Source organism: Cervus elaphus, chromosome 22, assembly GCF_910594005.1.
Source record: "Cervus elaphus chromosome 22, mCerEla1.1, whole genome shotgun sequence".
NCBI classification, from domain to species: Eukaryota; Metazoa; Chordata; class Mammalia; order Artiodactyla; family Cervidae; genus Cervus; species Cervus elaphus.
The window spans coordinates 58,503,183-58,519,531 of record NC_057836.1 but is presented as its reverse complement, the minus strand read 5'-3'; the positions used below and the strand labels follow the sequence as shown (position 1 = coordinate 58,519,531).

At 39.4% G+C, this 16,349-nt stretch overlaps 1 protein-coding gene across 1 annotated transcript in view; it reads right to left on the bottom strand.

Moving 5' to 3' along the window:
- LTA4H (leukotriene A4 hydrolase) overlaps nt 1–16,349 on the bottom strand; it is a 32,715-nt gene that overhangs the window by 7,918 nt on the left and 8,448 nt on the right. The window contains exons 4-14 of the mRNA XM_043881551.1: nt 15,378–15,446; nt 12,557–12,661; nt 11,511–11,563; nt 8,577–8,649; nt 8,168–8,308; nt 7,164–7,187; nt 4,744–4,814; nt 4,187–4,298; nt 3,357–3,501; nt 2,134–2,237; nt 1,636–1,706 (exon numbers count right to left, since the gene is read on the bottom strand). Coding sequence (XP_043737486.1) covers nt 1,636–1,706; nt 2,134–2,237; nt 3,357–3,501; nt 4,187–4,298; nt 4,744–4,814; nt 7,164–7,187; nt 8,168–8,308; nt 8,577–8,649; nt 11,511–11,563; nt 12,557–12,661; nt 15,378–15,446 — 968 coding nt within the window. The remainder of the gene's footprint in view (nt 1–1,635; nt 1,707–2,133; nt 2,238–3,356; nt 3,502–4,186; nt 4,299–4,743; nt 4,815–7,163; nt 7,188–8,167; nt 8,309–8,576; nt 8,650–11,510; nt 11,564–12,556; nt 12,662–15,377; nt 15,447–16,349) is intronic.

The following is a 16,349-nucleotide window of genomic DNA, read 5'->3' as shown; positions in this document are numbered from 1 at the left end:
CTTGCTTGACGTGAAATGTTTCTGTTAGAACACAGAGGGGCACCTGTCCTGCAGGGATAAGTTTTGATTGGAAGCGACCACTGCACTTGCTTTCAGAGCCTGTGCCCTGGGGCAAGATAATGAAAGGGTCAAAGCAGTGACCTTTTTTCTGTTTGCGTTTTGTTTTGCGGCCCCATGGCTTGGGGGATTTTAATTCCCTGACCAGGGATTGAACCTGGGCCCTTAGCAGTGAGAGGGTACAGTCCGAACCACTGGGACACCAGAGACTTCCCAGCAGTGATCTTTTTTGAATCAGCTGCCAGTTTATTTTCATGAAGTAGTCAGGCTGTGGGCAGTGGGCAGGCCCTTTTGACTGCCCTTGAGCCCAACGTGGGACCAGAGGTCCTTGACTGCTCAGGATGTAAATTACCTTCAATTAGAACACGACTTAGCACTTTCATAAGAAACAGCAGGACAGTAAAAAATAAAAAAATCTTCAGCTGGTCTGTTTCTTGGTGCCTGAAATTTCTCATTGTAACGAAAAAAATTAAATAAGGATTAGCCCAGGCAGGCGAAGCAACCCTTTCTTAGGGCAAGGTCCTAAGAAAAGTAACGAGTGAACCAGATATGAGCCCTGTTCTCCTGGTGCTTCAGTGGAGTGAAGAAGAAAGACTTAATAATTACACAAATAAATCTAAGATTACAATCGTGGCAACAACTGTGAAGACGTGATCCACAGCACTGAGAAGCCCAGAATGACAGACCTGACCTCGTTAGAGAGGCCGAGGAGCGCTCCCACGAGAAAGGGGTTCTTGAGCTGAGACTGGAATTAACTGGGTAAAGAGTACTCAGGCAGAGGGAACAGCAAGTTCCTGGCTGCAACACGGAATAGCCAGCATCTCTGAAAAGGACTCTTGGAAGACCAGGGTTCAGACCCCTGCTTTATGGAGGATGCTTTGTTTAAAAGGGAGTATAATGGGTTAATGGCAACTAAGGTTTAATGGCGACTCTCATTACCCGCTATGCAACCTTTGGCAAGACACCCTAGCTAAGCCTAATATGCCCCCTCTGGAAGTGGGGATGGTAATTTATGACACTGTTGTAATAATGAACGTAAGTCTTTTGTGTTATTTTTCTTACTGCAAAGGTTTTCAAGAAGAGGGTAATATCTTATTCTTCTCCGTATCTCTCTCCATCTCCGTGCAGAGAGGAGGCACTAGATAACTGTGGTTGCTGTTGTTTAGTTGCTATGTCGTGTCCGACTCTGCGACCCATAGACTGTAGCCCGCCAGGCTCCTCTGTCCGTGAGATTTCCCAGGCAAGAATACTGGAGTGGGTTGCCATTTCCTTCTCCAGGGGAATCTTCCCAACCCAGGGATCACACCCGCATCTCCTGCATTGGCAGGCAGATTCTTTACCACTGAGACACCAGAGAAGCCCTCTCAGTAATTACCTGCAATGACTTGAACTGATTTATATTTATAATACCATGGAAATTACCTTTTTGAGCCCAGGGTTAAGGTTCTAACACCTAAGAACTCAACTCTCATTACAAACTAGTAATAGCTTAAGGAAGGCATAAAACTCTCTCAGACACTTTGAGGAGCTCTAGGATTTCAGAGAATGAGAGGAAAGCATTAGAATGTAAGCACTTACTTGGGTTTTACGGGGGGCAGTCCGGGAGAGTACAGCCAGGTGTTCCAATCCACTTGATTGAGAATATCAACCTGAGAAGAGAAGGCACACGCAGTTTGCTACAGAACAATCTTTGCTATTGAAAAAAAAAAAATTCTGAAACAGATTTTTAGGTCCTCAAATGTATAATTCTGTCTACACTGATGTGCAAGGTAATTTTTAAGTCTCTCTGAAATAAATGTATGTTAATCGGCAGTATTCTTTTAAATAATTTAAATAGGAAAATCAAGTACACACACAAATCTCTGAAACATATTGCAGGTTGCTCTGATGTAGGACAATTCTACACAGTAGTTCATCCTGTTGAGACCACATTTTAAATAGGAAAACATTCAATGTAAGACTGAGTCTTAAATTCTGGGCCAGTACCACTATCAGGTAACTCAAATCAGCCTAACAAATAGCCATTAAATAAAGATAGATTAGGCATGCAAAATAAGAAATCTTTAAAAATCCAACCTTATCTTTAAAGTGGGAATACAGGAAATCCTTCCAGTTATCAGTAGTTATGCTCTTGTAGGAAAATTTCTCAACATAAGCCTTTAAGAATCCTAGGAAGACCTCTAAGGTTTTTTAAACAGAAGAAAAAGAAGAAAAAAAAAGAAAAAGTCAATTAATAGATGGGTCATTAGTTAATATATTCTTTTGGCACATTGTACCAAACCACAGAGAACATTCAAAGAAAAGGAAAAGCAGTGAGGGCTACAAAGATAGAATAACGTCAAAATGTTCAAAAGCAGAGGCAGAATTTAAGTTGTACCTTGAAGAACATATGTAATTTGGTAGAAGGGAGGAGAGAAATCCTAATTAGAGATAAGAGGATGACATAAGACACACAAAAGGAATACACAACATAAATTCTAAAAGCAACGATCCAGGTATGACTAGAGAGGAGGAAAATCAGATTGGACAGGCAGGATGGATCCAGATGAGAAAGGGCTTTCAAAGTCCATTAAGTCAAAGTCCAAAAGAGAGTACGGTTATTTATCTATCTAACCATAAGTTTTTATTTTTTTAATTGAGGTATCATTGATTTACAACGTTGTGTTAGTTTCAGGTACAGAGCAAAGTGATTCAATTACACATGTGTGTGTATACATGTATTCTTTTTCATATTCTTTTCCAGAAGAGAGTACTTTTAAAGGCTCGTCCATGGGGAAGGTAACATAAATGCCATACAATTGGTATTAAAAAGCATAAGATAGATTTGTAAATTCTGATATGCAAGGATATGTGTGAACCATCGTTGAATTAAAAAACAAATGTAAGAAAATATAGAACAAATATATAGTATGATCCATTTTCTGTATTTAAAATAACTATAGGTACTTATTTGTTCATTTACACTGAGAGAAAGACCCGGAGCCAAACACACTAAACTGAGGGAGTCTCACTTGTCACCCCTATAGCCTTCTGTACCACATTAAGTGTTTTCAATGAGCACAAGCTATTTTCCTAATTTTTAAATTATTGAAGAGTTTTTTTTTCCCTTTGAAGTGAAGCAGTACAATTCAGAATGCAGGGGCTATTCAAGGTTTCAAATAGAGAGGTAATGTCAGAAAATGATATAGATTTCTTCAGCAGCTACATAAAGAATGAACTGGAAGGATAAGATAGAGCTAAAACAATAGTTAAAAACTATTACTCTTGAAAAAAAAAATCAGAAAATGCCAACTACTTGCCTGGTCCTCCAAGAAGCTGCTCAAGGTAAAACAGTAAAGCAAATCCCTTCTCATAGGGAACTGAAGAATATGCCACGTCAGGGTCTACGTTCGTCAGGTCAACCACGAGTTTGGTGAAAGGATGGGTCTCCCCAAAAGTCTTTATCTGTGGGACACAGAGAAAAGTCCAAATATGAAGTCTGGTTACCACCTTGCAGACAAGCCAGGAAGGAAGTGTTACTTTACTCAGTGTTGCAACTTTAGGGGAATCTGAATTTTAGTGGAATTTAGAGACTGGTAATTATAGGATATGTTAGCACACATTTCTGGAAATCAATTAATGGAATGGCTACTAGTGTAAGATTTTGTAATATTTCTTGCCTAGACTAGAACAATGTATCAGTGCCTGGTTAGCATAACATAAATACACCAAATAAAATTCAGAGTCATCGCATATATTCATTGCAAAGCCCCAGTAAGCTCAGACTAGTCATGAACACAACCATACACAGGATAAGGATTAACACGTGACAAGAGAACATAATACCAGCATCTGCTTGCTTTCCCACACCAGTAAAAATGACTTTCTCATTGCCGTTTAGTACAGTGTAAAGTAAAGCTGCCTTACAATCTGAATCTTTGAGTTTCACTTACACAACCTGGGATGGATGCTTTTATTTTATTTTTTTTCTGTCTTGATCATAATTTAATTTGAATCACTGTCCACGAGCATAGGTTATTACTGCTGTGTGTTTTATTTTGCATGTGTTTCCTACAGAAACATATCTATTTTCTTTTTTCTTCATTTATTTTTATTAGTTGGAGGCTAATTAGAAGTAGGACTCATTTACCGAATTCTGGAGTTCTCCCCATCCGCCCAGAGCGTGAAAATGTCTAAACTTTTCACCAAATAGTCGTCCACAAATGTGGCGTTCCAAGTATACGGTATGTCCTTCATTTAACCTGAAAAAAATTGAAGAATAAAAACACCGGCATGGCTCAGGAAAAAAGGCATGTGATCAACAAGATATTTTCTTTGTGGCGTTTCTACAGAGCAGGGCAATTATATAGTGTGAAGACTCTGGCCTAAGCGGAGCGCTCTGCGAGGCCTCCTTGCGTTCGGTTCTGAGCAGTGCGAAGCCCAGCCCAGAAGATGGCCGTGGGGGGAAGTAAAGCTGTGGCTCTGGTTTTATGTGTCCCTCTGTTAAAATGTGACCACGCCACGAACTAAATAGCATCGGCTGAAAACTTCTATTCTATCTGACACTGTGACAAATATTACAGAACTGAAAAAAAAAACCCTATAAAGAGATGATAACAAAGACATACACATAATCCAGATAGGTGGAAGGCAGGGAAAGAAATAAAAATCAAGAACCAATAAATAAGGATTAATAATAAATCTTACCAAAAGTGATCCCAAGTTTTGTTGGTCACTAGATTTCCTGTCCAACTATGAGATATTTCATGTGCTATAACCTAAAGGAAATAATGGAAGTGATTATCTTAACCTAAAATAATTCATTATGTAAGCATTCTACTTTTTTCAATTCCATGTTGTTCAGTTTATTTCATTTTCCCTCCACATTTTCAGTTTTTTTAACATTAGCTGAGGTTATTCAAGGAATTATTCAGTTCAGCAAAAAAACAAAAAACACAATTTAGCCAAACATAAAGTATTGTAGAGTTTAAAAAATAGAAATTAAACATTATTTTAAAATACTAAATAGATACATCACTCCATGAGAAAATATTTCATAAATATATGAAGAGGTCAAACCATAAAATGTTGTTAGCTCAGTTCAGTTCAGTCGCTCAGTCGTGTCTGACTCTTTGTGACCCCATGAACCGCAGCACATCAGGCCTCTCTCTCTATCACCAACTCCCAGAGTCCACCCAAACCTATGTCCATCGAGTTGGTGATGCCGTCCAAGCATCTCATTCTCCGTCGTCCCCTTCTCCTCCTGCCCCCAATCCCTCCCAGCATCAGGGTCTTTTCCAATGAGTCAACTCTTTGCATGAGGTGGCCAAAGTATTGGAGTTTCAGCTTCAGCATCAGTCCTTCCAATGAACACCCAGGACTGATCTCCTCTAGGATGGACTGGATGGATCTTCTTGCAGTCCAAGGGACTCTCAAGAGTCTTCTCCAACACCACAGTTCAAAAGCATCAATTTTTCAGCACTCAGCTTTCTTTATAGTCCAACTCTCATATCCATACATGACCACTGGAAAAACCATAACCTTGACTTGATGAAACTTTGTTGGCAAAGTAATGTCTCTGCTTTTTAATATACTGTCTAGGTTGGTCATAACTTTCCTTCCAAGGAGTAAATGTCTTTTAATTTCATGGCTGCAATCATCATCTGCAGTGATTTTGGAGCCCAGAAAAATAAAGTCAGCCACTGTTTCCACTGTTTCTCCATCTATTTGCCATGAAGTGATGGGATCAGATGCCATGATCTTAGTTTTCTGAATGTTGAGCTGTAAGCCAACTTTTTCACTCTCCTCTTTCACTTCCATCAAGAGGCTCTTTAGTTCTGCTTCGCTTCCTGCCATAAGTGTGGTGTCATCTGCATATCTGAGGTTATTGATATTTCTCCCAGCAGTCTTGATTCCAGCTTGTGCTTCTTCCAGCCCAGTGTTTCTCATGATGTACTCTGCATATAAGTTAAATGAGCAGGGTGACAATATACAGCCTTGATGTACTCCTTTTCCTATATGGAACCAGTCTGCTGGGCCATGTCCAGTTCTAACTGTTGCTTCCTTACCTGCATACAGGTTTCTCACCTGAGAAACCTGTATTTCCATCTCTTTCAGAATTTTCCACAGTTTATTGTGATCCACACAGTCAAAGGCTTTGGCATAGTCAATAAAGCAGAAATAGATGTTTTTCTGGAACTCTCTTGCTTTTTCAATGATTCAGCAGATGTTGGCAATTTGATCTCTGGTTCCTCTACCTTTTCTAAAACCAGCTTGAACATCTGGAAGTTCATGGTTCACATATTGCTAAAGCCTGGCTTGGAGAATTTTGAGCATTACATTACTAGTGTGTGAGATGAGTGCAATTGTGTGGTAGTTTGAGCATTCTTTGGAATTGCCTTTCTTTGGGATTGGAATGAAAACTGACCTTTTCCAGTCCTGTGGCCACAGCTGAGTTTTCCAAATTTGCTGGCATATTGAGTGCAGCCCTTTCACAGCATCATCTTTCAGGATTTGAAATAGCTCAACTGGAATTCCGTCACCTCCATTAGCTTTGTTCGTAGTGATGCTTCCTAAGGCCCACTTGACTTCACATTCCAGGATGTCTGGCTCTAGGTGAGTGATCACACCATCGTGATTATCTGGGTCGTGAAGATCTTTTTGTACAGTTCTTCTGTGTATTCTTGCCACCTCTTCTTAATATCTTCTGCTTCTGTTAGGTCCATACCATTTCTGTCCTTTATTGAGCCCATCTTTGCATGAAATCTTCCCTTGGTATCTCTAATTTTCTTGAAGAGATCTCTAGTCTTTCCCATTCTGTTGTTTTCCTCTATTTCTTTGCATTGATCACTGAGGAAGGCTTTCTTATCTCTCCTTGCTGTTCTTTGGACCTCTGCATTCAAATGGGTATATCTTTCCTTTTCTTCTTTGCTTTTCGCTTCCCTTCTTTTCACAGCAGTGTAGTATATGGCTGATACATGTTGAGGTTTAACAGAAAACAACAAAATTCTGTAAAGCAATTTTCCTTCAATTAAAAAATAAATTAATTTTTTAAAAGTTGGATGGTTTCAGAAAAAAAAAAAACAGTGTAGTAATGTTTTGCAACAAGATAATACATTTTAACTTACATTGGAGAGTGACTTGTCACCAGCCTAAAAAAATAAAGAAAATTACCTTAGTATTTCAGAAATCAAATTACAGACTATATCTAAATGACAGCCTATGTCAAGACATATTCTTGCATTTATGGTTCACTGTATTTCTGCTATTGTACTCCAAATAGTTCAAATGCAACATGTATTGAGGAAATTTTTTAAAAATGCAGGACTAGAAAATAGCATTATTCTTTCTCTCCTTAATCTTGGGATTTTTTCCCAATACCAGGAAGCAAGTACACTTGTCTCTAATTTCCCAGAAACATTTGTCCTCTTCCATTTTTTTAAATGTACCCTTATTTTCTTTCATTCTCTCCTTAATACCTACAGTATATTTAAGAAAATTTTGTAGTGTCCTGTGTCTACTATGGTGTGTTTTATTTATTTAGTTGCCAATCCATAACTCACTTGGTTCTAGGAAGGATTTAAAGTAGCTTGCTTGCTTGCTAAGTCACTTCAGTCGTGTCCGATTCTGTGTGACCCCATAGACATCAGCCCACCAGGCTCCCCTGTCCCTGGGATTCTCCAGGCAAGAACACTGGAGTGGGCTGCCATTTCCTTCTCTGTTAAAGTAGCTTACAAAGGCATGTAAAATATAGCTATATACTATGGGCTAATTCTTCCCTAGTCATGGTAAATGGAGTTTTGTTTTGCTTTTAACCAGAACCTACATGTCAAGTGTAAATAGTATTGTTTCTTTCTCTGGATACACAATCCATCAATAGATTGTTATTACACAACCCTCCAGTCCCAGCATCCCAAAGCACCTTGAACCTATATTATTTTCTCCCAAATGGCAAAGTTAGAAGTTGATATGATGATAGTAACTACAACAAACAATAAAATCAGAAACAAAAATTACATAAATGAGAAAAGACTTAAAAAAAAAACAACAATATTAGGAGCCGAAGTTTCTTCTTATCTAGGTTTATGTTTGAGGCAAATTCAACTTCAGATGAAGAAAAATTTACACTCACCAGCAGAGTAGGAGTCACAAAAGTGAGACACGGGTTTTCCATGCCACCATAGGGAAAGGACGGCGGCAGGACCAGCAGGTCATACTGCCCCCAGATATATGGGCCTCCCAGATCTTCTGCAATTTTAAGCATAGATTCAGTCTGGAAAATGAATGCATAGATATTTGTGCATCTTAATCATTGCCATAATAAATTTCTTAAAAGTATACATTGCTTTCTATGAAGGTTATGAGTTAATGATGCTATTTTAAATGAAAATGATACCCAAAAAATGCATCAACTGCAAACTCACATAAAATAAGATACACTATTCAACTCTTTTACCGCATTACTTAAAACCATTCATTTCATACTCAAATTCTTAAATCTACTATCACTGTTATTAAAAAAGGGTAACTTTATGACCAACCTCAGAAAATTCATAAGCAGACTTCTCCACCTGCTCTTTTTCAGACCATACCAACGTCCTTGGGCCAATCTGCCTGCAAAATGAAAAGGCTCAATAAAAATGAAATTCAGGGCAAATTACTCACCTGGTTCTAGGAAAGATTTAAAGTGTCTGCACACAAATCCTGACAGGAGTATGATTTACCACATGCTTATGGGGAGGAGGTGAGGCTAAGTGGTTTTTCTTTTTTTTCCTGAGGTACAAACCTCCTGTTGTACATGCGACAGTAAATCTGCTTGTCTATAAAGGGATGCAGTTTGAGCCACGTGAAAACCTAGACGCTACGTGCCCCCAAAGGTTAGCTCACTGGCTTGAGTAAGACCCTTAGGGATCTAGTTTCTTCCCTCAGTCTTACAACTGTAGAAACCCAGTCACAGCTCAATAAGAGATTATTCTAGAACAGGAGTGGATGTAAACTCTGTTATGCACTTAACGTTGATCGCTTTCATAGAAGAAGAAACAAATAGAAAGAGAAGGAAATCCTGTCAAAGGCTGTAACACGGAGGAACCTTAAGGATATCACGCCAGATGCAATAAGGCAGTTACTGACGGACACATACTCTATGATTCCATTTATGAGGTGTCTAAAGTAGTCAAGCTCAGTGAAACAGAAAACAGAGCAGTGGTTACCAGGGACTGGGAGGAGGCGGAAATGGAGGTGTTGTTTAAAGGGTACAGAGGTTCCATTTTTCAAGATGAAAAAGTTTTGCAGATTTGTTTCATAATGACACAAGTGACTACTGAACTATATGTTAAAGTTAGTTATTGTAATTTTGTGTTTTTCTTTTAAAACCACAATTTAAATAAAAGCAAGAAACAAATATAACTATATATCACATATAGGACTAGAACTCAAAAAAATTTTTTTTCATCTAAATTTCATCTTAAAAATTGTATGCAATGCAAACTCCAAACAGTAAGACTTTGCCTTGATATTCTTCCCCAGAAAGGCAGTGGATTCTAGGGCAGTGCCTCTCAAGCATCTATGTGCACACAGTTATTTGGACAGCTTGTGCAAATACAAAGTTTGATGTAGTAGGTCTGGGATAGGACCCAAGGACTTGTATTTCTTTCTCCTTTTTAAAAATATTTATCTATTTGGCTGTGCCAGGCCATAGTTGCAGCATGTAGGATCCAGTTCCTCAACCAGGGATTGAACCCAGGCCCCCTGCATTGGGGAAACAGAGTCTTTGCCACTGGACCACCAAGGAAGTCCTTGGCATTTCTAACTCACTCCCGGGAGATTCCAAAGCTATTGGTCTGTAGACCACTGTGAGTAGAAATGGTAATCAGTGCTATACAATATAAATTAACGAGAGCTGCAAATGTGAGCCACATGTGTAATTTTAAATTGTCTAGTAACCACTTTTTTTTTAAAAAAAGGCAAAATGAAGAGGGTGAAATCGATTTTAATGCTGTATTTTGTTTAACCCAATATATCAAAAATATTATCATTTTGACATGTAATCAGCATAAAAGATTATTAGTAAAATATTTTCCATTCTTTTTTTTCATATTAAGTCTTTAGAAATCCAGTGTATAGTTTATACTTTCAGCACATCAAGCCTCATGTGGTTAGTGGCTGCTCCTCCAGACAGCAGAGTTCTAAGCTACAGGGGCTCCAACATCAGATGGCCTAGGATGGGTCCTAGCTCTGATATTTTCTAGCTCTGCTACGCTGAGCCAGTCATTTAAGCTCACTGAGTTTTTTTTATTGTAAAATGAGAAAGAGTAATTGTACTCATTTCACAGAGTTGTGAGGATTCAAGAGGATGATAAACTGGAAAGTGAAAATGAAAGTCACTCAGTTGTGTCTGACTCTTTGTGATCCCATGGCCTGTACAGTCCATGGAACTCTCCAGGCCAGAACACTGGAGGGGGTAGCCTTTCCCTTCTCCAGGGGATCTTTCCAGCCCAGGGATCGAACCCAGCTCTCCCTCATTGCAGGCAGATTCTTTACCAGCTGAGCCACAAGGGAAGCCTGACGCATTGCAGCTGGTACCTAATGAGACCTGCTAATTGGCAACTGCTATGACAATGATGATAATTATTATTTAATGAGTGCCTCCTACATGTCAGGAGCTTTACATATGTTGGGTCTATCAATCCTCACAAAAATCCTTTGAAGTACATATGATTATTTCTAGGTTTTAGGTGACAAAGATAAAACCCCAAAACCTTCAGCATCCTCTGAAGTGAGATGTGGGTATGTCTTGGTGAGTACTCATCCTGATGCTCACAGATGCTCGTCCTGAGAAGTGAGCTACCCAAGGATGTTCATAGTTAACTTCAAGAGCTGGACCAGAAGCTGTGTTTGCCTGACATGTCCACCACGTCCACATTTCTGGCAATTTAAAGAATGTGATTACTATACAGCCATTCTTAGTTTTCAGTTGTTTAGAAATAAGAACAAAGAAAAAATTAAGAAAAGGGCACTCTAGCTGCTGGTAAAACTTTAACAAAATATCTTATATTTCTGTAATATTCCTAGGCTTCCAAGTGCTTTAAAATAGTTTATTTCATTTGTTGCACATAATCACCAAATGAGGTAGGAAGGGGGATGTCGTAATTTGAAGGATGAAAAAACGGAGGTTATGAGGATTGACTTGTTTCAACTTGTTTTAGACTCCAGATTAACAGTAAGAGTATGCTCATTCTCTAATACTTGGAAATTCCAAGGGGTGACTGGTAAAGATCTTTTAATTTAAAATTAATTTGTGATTCACATTTCATGATTAGATTTGAACATTTCATGATTAGATTTGAATACTTCTAGAGCTGTCAGCTTGTTATCTTGAGAAACACAAAAATGATCTAACAATAAATCCTGACAGAGGGTCAAGACACCTAAGATTTGATCTTTGTGTATACTTCAAAATGTGTTCAAAAGCTCACCTGCTTTCTAAAGCTCCAACAACCAAAGCAATCAGGTAGCAGGGGATTGGAACCTGACGGGGCAAACAAGACACACACAGCACATGCTCGAATTAGTGATTAAGAATGTTAACAAAATAAGACAATTCATATTCAAAAGAAAGTTTCCTTTCAAATCTCCAAACATTAGTGTAGATTACTTTCTTTTGGTACTTCTCAAATGGTTCCCATTTTTGAGGGGTCTAGCAGTTCAAAATTGCAATATAAAAACATTTCAAAACATCTATTTCCCTTTTATCCTATTAGGAAGGAAAGCTTCTGAAATGTGAAACATATGAGTGCACAGTATTACAAGGTACATCCTAAGCATTTCACAAAAATTAATATGTAAGAAGGCAACTGTGCTTTCCTCTTTGTTTTCTCCTTTTTTCTTGAATTAAAAAACTTCGTTTTAAATTGCTTTTTTGAAATCACTCCTGGCATATTTGAGAGACATACAAAATAATCCAGCAATGAAAGGATGCTAAAGGTTTTAGAATCCCAGAAGCTGGGGTGGGGGCAAAATTGTCCACTGTGATTCAATTATAAGTTCTGCTAAGGAGGATGATTTTAAAAAGCATTAATGTACACACACACACAATTCATTAAAAGTCAAAGATAGAAGTCAAACTACCAGCTACCTAGGAATTGTAACTTAATGGACTATAACTGTTTTTTGGTCTAAGATAGCTCTTCCATCTGTGAACACTATGCCAACATATACCCCCAGTTCGGTATCAGGGCAGGTCAAAGTAACTTAGAAACAAGAAACCTGCTACTGACTGAGATGAGCAAAAATGGCATCAGACATACCCCCACCATACCTACCCAGCACCTTCCTTCTTCAATACAACGTTGCAAGCAGAACTAAATATTTCAAAAGAGCAAAAGAAAAAGAAATAAAAAAAAGCAGAAGCTGCTTTCTAAATTCTGAAGTATTTCAAAAGCCATTTTGCTTTTCACATGGGAAGAAGCTATTTGGAGTTCACCACCAACTAAAACACAAAATCTAGACCCTAAGATCTTACTTTTTGGCTGAATCTGTAAATTTTCCTGCTCGGGTCTTCTGGGTCAGGTGCTTCTCCATCACGAATGGCACTCATAAGTGCCACCAGTTCTTTGGGGACAGACACCTAATCAAGAAGAAAAGTCATTACCAGTTATAAATAAAATGTTCTATGTAAAATAACCTCTTCCGCCTTCTTGACTCTTGATCCAATAGACTATGAACCCAATACAGTCATATGTATCAGTTTTATAAACAGAATTAGCAATATGTAAAACTGGCTTCTTTAAAATTGAATGTGAAATATCGACCTATTCATTCACCTATTCATATTGAAAGCATTTGGTAGAAACTAGATTAAAATCCCAGCTCCGCCATTTACTAACTGCGTGGACTTGGGTAAATAACCCTCCTGTGCCTCCATTTCCTAAGTCAAATGAGGGTCATACTTCATAGAATTGTTGTGAGGAATAAATAACCTAAATTTATGTTACTTACAAAGAACATACATTATTTATTTTAATCATTTACTTTTATTATGTTAATAATTTTTTTGACCACACCTGACAATGGCAGTCACCAGGCCTGATCCCCTCTATACCCTCGGGAGAGATTCAAAAGGATGCTATCCTCACTTTAGAACAGAGAATTCAATTCTGAAAAATGTAATACTTAAAACATAAACTTAAGAGTTACAAAATTATGCTTTTAAAATATCTGAATTAATCCCTGCACTTCTGGCTGGGCTGGGCTTTCTCTAGTTACGTTCGGTGGGGGCTACTCCCCGGCCGCAGTGTGCGGGACTCATCCCAGTGCTTCTCTTGTTGCGCGGCTCAGACTCCAGGCAGCAGGCTTCCGCATTTGCAGCATGCAGGCCCAGCGGCCCTGGCGCAGGCTCAGCTGCCGCGTGGCATGTGGGATCTCCCCCGACCAGGGATCGAACCTGTGTCCCCCTGCGCTGGCAGGAGGATTCTTATCCGCTGTGTCACCAGGGAAGTCCCAAATTCCACTTTTTAAGGGTCTTGAGTGTAAGGAACTTAAACGTATTGCTGAGAAAGGTGAAATAATTTTCTCTGGAACCTTGTATGGAGAAGATCCTTATGGAGCAAACCTACGGTCACTGACGTGTGTACCCTAGCTCCATGATTCTGAAAGTGTTACTTCTAATGAATGCCAGAATAAAGGACCATCCCCTGAGTGTTAGTGACTTGGCAAGCACCCATTCCAATTCTGGACTTTCTTGTTCTGTCTGCACGTAGTAGTGTTAGTCACTCAGTTGTGTCCGACTCTTTGTGACCCTGTGAACTGTAGCCCACCAGCCTTCTCTGTCCATAGGATTCTCCAGGCAAGAATGCTGGAGTGGGTTGCCATTCCCTTCTTCAGGGGATCTTCCCGACCCAGGGATCGAACCCTGGCCCAGCCCTCAAAGCTGTTACTGCGGCAAGCACAGAATCAGGAGCTCCAGAACCAGTGCTGCTATAGCCCAGATCCTGGAGCTAAGAGCCTAGAGACTACTGTGGTTCCACTTCCTCCCTTCATTTAGGCAGTGATATGTCACACAGATGAGAAAGCTGAGGTAGTGAGGTCACAAGACTTGCCCAAGGTCATGCAGTTATTCAGCGGTGGAGAAGAGCCCAGATCCTGGGATTCTTGGCCTGCAACTGTAGTTTCTGCAGCGTTATGCTCAGGGTGGTTTTGTGGTGGGACAATGTGGGAATCAAGAAGTTTCCATAAATACTAGATAGTCGTCAGTTCCATTTGCCTGGTCTGAGTAAGTCTAGCCTCTGGGACAGAGGCTAGTAGTCCACCTTTTCATAAAAGGGTTAGCAGTACCTACAACAAGTTGGAAATGCATACAAATAAGTCTGTAATATATGCCCATTAGGATACCTAGATAGATATTTACATGGCTAGTTCCCAGGCAGTGCTAGTGGTAAAGAACTCACCAGCAATACAGGAGACAGAAGGGATGTGGGTTTGATCCTTGGGTCGGAAAACCCCGTGGAGGAGGAAATGGCAACCCATTCCAGTATTTTTCTCTGGGAAATCCCATGGACAGAGGAGCCTGGTGGGCTATGGTCCATGGGGTTGCAAAGAGTAGGACATAACTGAAGCAAAATGCACAAAGTGCATTTATAGAGCATTTAATCGCACAAACTTTTTCAAAGTTAAAGAGTTGCTCCCAAATCCCTGTTTTTAGGGCTAGACTTCTTTGTGTGTGTGTAATTTTATTTATTTTTGGCTGCACCTGGTCTTGGCTGCTGCGTAGGTTTTTTCTCTAGTTGTGGCAAGTGGGGGTTACTGTTGGCTGCAGTGTGCGGTCTTCCCACTGCCGTGGCTTCTCTTGCTGCTGAGCACTGGTCTAGTTGCGGCTCCCAGCTCTAGAGCAGAGGCTCAATAGCTGTGGCACATGGGCCTGGTCGCTCTGCAGCATGTGGGGTCTTCCCGGAGCAGGGATCGAACCCTGTACTGGCAGGTGGATTCTTCATCAGGAAAGCCTCTGAATTTTTTTAAAATCAGAATGATACTCATCTCCCTTTTTTACATTTATGTTTGAAACTGCCTTTGGGACAGAGGTTCAAAATGAGATCCATCTTTCTAACATATTTCAGGCAGAATTTAATTAATTAAACTACTGTTAGCTAAAAAAAATTTATTATCTCTGCTTATCATTATTGACTTATTTGGTTCATTTTGGAAAGATAATCTGTGTTCATGGATTGGAAGAATTAATATTGCTAAAACGTCCATACTACCCAAAGCAATCTACAGATTTAGTGTAGTCCCTATCAAAATACTCATACAGAACAATTAATTCAGCTAATAATTTCAGTAATAGTTACCTCTGCGCTGTAGGTTAATTTCACGGAAGGAGTGTCCTGGCAAGGAAGAATAGCTCTACAGTGGATGGCCTGGGAGAGAGAGGGAAAAAAGAAACAGCTGTTTCCCTGACTCATAAATCAAGTCATTAAGAAGTCATTACAATTGCAGCATTTTTCTTAGATGCGTTCTTTTTAAAAGTAAAAATGTCTCACATTTCTTCAGCTCTTTTCAAGTAGCAAAAGTAGATCTGTGGATAAAAAAATCTAATTTCCCCTTTTAATATATGCCCCGCCCTCACACTTCAGTTGGAGCATGAAGAAACGTTAAACAATGATTCTGGAGCAACAGTAGTTCCCAGTGAGAAGTTGTTAGGTACCCTGTCGAAAAAGGGCTCTTCAGTGAAGTAAATTTGAGAACCATGGCATGTTACATGCCTGTCTGGGAGAGTCACCAGGAACATTAGCCTTCTGAAGGCTCTAAAAAGACCTAGAATAAGAAACTGTTCAAATTCTTATACTTATTTCAACATAAAACCCACTTTCTTTTGGTTAATTATTAAAGTCTAATGGGACACCAGTTTTCTGAGAAACACAGCTTGGACAATGTGGTTAAGATCTTGACATTTTGATTTTGTGGCAAACTTTAACTAGGAAGACAGGAGGGGGAAAGAAAAGTCTCTTTTAACACCATCTAGACATATCCATTCATCTAATATGTAGAGCATTTCTTTGCTTCTGCATCCATCTGTCATAATGATCAATTCCATCAAGAAGAATGACCAGAGTACCTACGATTTCATACCCTGGCCTGTTGTTAGATAAGTCTGCATCTATTGCTGGTGAGCAAAGGGAACCCAACTTCACTGAGCTTGAAGGAACACTGACACCCACCTCTCTCTCTGAGGTTGTTATAAATCCCAGACACACTTCACACCTCTGCAAACTTCCTTCTATTCTCCAGACACCAGCTCTTTCCACTTCAGATCTAATAGA